The 3,697-nt window shown below is 48.1% G+C and overlaps 1 protein-coding gene across 1 annotated transcript in view; it reads left to right on the plus strand.

Moving 5' to 3' along the window:
• The window catches only part of FAM71F2 (family with sequence similarity 71, member F2), an 8,214-nt gene extending 6,454 nt beyond the window's left edge, over positions 1–1,760 (plus strand). The window contains exon 4 of the mRNA XM_012664733.1: positions 1,548–1,760. Within this exon, the coding sequence (XP_012520187.1) occupies positions 1,548–1,760 (213 nt within the window). The remainder of the gene's footprint in view (positions 1–1,547) is intronic.
• The last annotated feature ends 1,937 nt before the right edge of the window (positions 1,761–3,697 follow it).

Below are 3,697 nucleotides of genomic sequence, written 5' to 3' on the forward strand. Positions count from 1 at the left end.
GGGGTCTCGCTCTTGCTCAGGCTGGTCTTGAACTCCTGAGCTGAAACGATCCACCCGCCTCGGCCTCCCAGAGTGCTAGGATTACAGGCATGAGCCACCACGCCTGGCCCTCACCTCTCTCTTTTGTAAAATGGACAGAGAAGATAGGACCACAAAGGGGACACTGCCACTAGCTCCAAAGTATTATTCATTTGCTAACAAATTATGTTAGATTCTTTCCATAACGAGGGATAGAAACCTAAAGCAAGGTAGTGCAACCAACACACTGAACAAGTATGACTTGCAGGGGGTCATGAAATGCAAATTTATTTTTGTCCTCCCTTTGTAATTTTTCAGCGGGAGAAGTTTTCTTCTTGCCCCTGGATAAAAGCTGGTTCTCTGGGCAGGCCCCATAGCATGTGGGCCCCCTCTTAGACATAAAAGGTGCTTTTGTCCCTTCAAATAATGAAGTTAAAATGTCCAGTGCCTGAAAATTACCAAAACTCTGAACTTATCACACCTTATCCCTTATCCTCAGCTTGGCCCCCTGTCAAAACGGCCTTTCCTAGTGGGCGACGATGTTGTCACTCCTCTTCTCTTTCTGTTTCCTAATGTTTAAAGCTGACTTTTTCTCTTAGGAGCTTTCTTGCATTCTTTGAAGTCCGCTCCCTGCCCCTCAGCAGCAACTCTGGTGATGCTGTGACACCTCCCTTTTAACTGGCCACCACCTCCCTTGGGCCCTGGCTCTGCAGGGGTCCATGCCACCCAGGCACTAGCTGTCAGAGTCCCTCCTCCCCTGTAAGGCGTCCTCTTGGGTAGGCCTTACAGTGGCTCCAGGGTGGTGTGTTCTCTTTCTCTCTCTCTCTCTTTGGCATAGTCCACATCCTGTCCTCAAGAAATGTCCTCTCTACTTCGGCCAACCACTGGAGAGGAAGGCCATGCTTCCTGGACACAGAAGCAACTCTTCTCCACTGCACCAACAGAGAAACCCACTGTCCCCTCTCTCCTGCCCTCCATGTTCCTGGGCAGGAGTTGTGCCGCCATCTGCTGGGTCTCCCAGAACCCAGGGGCCGCAGCTCCAGCTCTCTAGGTGGCCCCAGGAAGTCCCTTTCTTTCAGCTTGAGGAGAAGGAGACAGCAGCTCTTTACAAAGGACTCTCCCCACGCGTGACAACCCAGCCCTTGGTTACCGAGGCTGGCAATCCCTTGGACAGTCCCAGTTCATACTCATTTCTCTGGTCTTGAATTTTTGGTCCCTGGGATTTCGCCTTTGAGTCATAACACACGTTAGGTTCTCAATGCATCAAAGCAACACTTAAGGTTTGGAGAGTTATGTACTCCCCTTCGTAGGACAGCCCTTAACTCCAGTTCCTCCTCCTCCTCCCTCTCTCCTCAGGTTGCTCTTAGACACCTCATTCCATATGTGCATATTGTCACTGCCTTTCATTTCCATATTTCCATTTATGTTCAAGGCACTCGTGCTAGAAAAGACATGATTTAAAAAATGGTTTTAAAGTTAGATTTTAACAATGTTTTCTTTTTCTTCTATTGCTTTCAATAACCCCAAAATTTCTGGGCTCCAACAGAAGCATCGACACTGCCATTGGAATAGACAATTCCATCAGCGACAAGACACCCTTGCCAGTGGTATCTTCAGTCGACTTGAAAGTACCCATGAGAGCCACTTTGAGCCACAGCCTCTGGGAACAAGAGAACCCCGATGAGCACTTCCTGCACGTTCCTGTGGCCAGTTCCCTAGGAGAGCACTTTTTAGGACCCTGACACCTCACCAAAACAGGGTGGTCTTCCCTGGCAGCCATGCGCTTGCTACCACCTCCTAGCATGCTGTTTTCCCACTGCAGGCTGAATGACCCTGGGAGAGGTAAGATGGTGTTTATAACAAGGTGCTTCTGTGCTTCCACCAATAAACCTCCAAGCAAGTCCCTAATTGTTGTAGGTTTTACCATCGGAACAGGAGCTCACTCATGGGGAAAAGAAGTGGGGAAAAAGTTACTATCTGCTCAGTGGGAACCACAAAATAGCCAAGCAAAGCCAAGAAAACCAGTCCAGAGGAAAGGACCTCTGGGGAGACACCAACTTCCTCTTTCAAAGGGGAGGGGGAAACAGAGGCATTTTGTGTACTGGGGTTGGGGAAGGAGCTTTGGCCAACCTTTAGACAAGTATGGGATATTTACTCAGAAAATACCAAACAATATTCAATAAATGTTTATCAAACTCCTGCTAGGGGCCAGACACATGCTCAGTGCTGAGTATATTAGAGAGGACAAGACAGATGGACAAGTTACCTGCCTTTAGGGAGGGCATGGGAGAAATACCGAGCCCTATTTTGGAAATGTGGGAAGGCCATTAACGTTGACATGTGATTTTAGCCACCTAGTCTGCCAGTAAAGGCCGGAGGACATACTCTCCCTTAGCTCGTGTCCTGTGGGCTGTGGGCAGAAAACACGATTGCCCTCCTTGCGTGTGCTCAGCTGGGCTGGTAAATCCTGGCTCGATTGGGCCGGAAAAGACAGCTGAGCTGAGAGGATGCCTAATGTTTGTGGGTTTCTTCCTGTACCCAATAAAAATAAAAAACAAAGCAAATTTCCTTTTAACATGTTACAATCAAATAAGCTGAGCATTGTTGATGCTGGTGAGGGACATCTGGAAGCTGGACTTAGAATAGATAAATGAGAAGAGTGACCATACTTCCCAACTTATGCCTGCAGTCCTAGTTTTATTATTAATATATACCCATTTATATCTCAGTGGTGTCCCTGTATGAATGGCAAATCATATGGCCACCCTACTAATATGATGTGTTTACGAACATTTAAAGGATTTCCATCCCTGCTTCTATTGCCTTGGTTTGGGCCTCCATCACCTCTCACCTAGACTATTGTGACAACCCCAGCTGGTCTCCCTGACTCCATCTGGCCTCAGCCTCCCAAGTCTCGGGGACTACGAGTATACACCACCTTGTCCAGCTTTCGTTTTTGATATCCGTTGCACTCATGACCCCTGCCCTTGTTGATGGAATTCTTCTATGCTACTATCGTGCCCTGCGTGTGCCGTGTGTGATACCATTTCTCACACCACTGTGGTTATTTGTTTACATGTGTGTCTCCTTGGTGGAACTAGGAATTCTTTGAGAACAGATACCATTTTATAACAGAGTTCTTTGGTTGCCAATGAGAGAGGCTCACTCTAATTTAAACCAAAAGGAATTCATTGGAAGGATGTGGGTTGGCTCACAAAATCAAAGAGCAACTGAACAGCCCGTCTTGGGATTCGCTGACACCAGGAAGGCTCCAGGAGTTCGGGGAGGGGGGCTAGCCGACCATCTCATCGACTGCTGCAGCGGGCCGGGTGGCTTCCCCATAAGAAACTGAGGGTGTTACACAAGAACAAATGTGGGGGTGCATGTCTAGTGGCTGATAATGACGAATGTCCAGCAAAGTCTGACTCTTTGCTGTCTGTTGGGAGAGGCACTCGGCGTGAGCCTCTAGCATCTCTACATCTCTCCTTGCTAAGTCTGCCAAATTTCAAGACCCAGATGATCTCTGACTCTGAGCCATTTCTGTAGCTAGTCACATAGGCAATTAAGTAGGTCAAGGTGACTAAGCATGACTACTTTATGACTACTTGCTCTCCAGAGGAAAGGGACTGGTTTGGTTATTGTTTGCTGTAAAGGGCACTGGGCCCTTGTTCCCGAGTGC

This window comes from Propithecus coquereli, unplaced genomic scaffold, assembly GCF_000956105.1.
Source record: "Propithecus coquereli isolate 6110/MARCELLA unplaced genomic scaffold, Pcoq_1.0 Scaffold91, whole genome shotgun sequence".
NCBI classification, from domain to species: domain Eukaryota; kingdom Metazoa; phylum Chordata; class Mammalia; order Primates; family Indriidae; genus Propithecus; species Propithecus coquereli.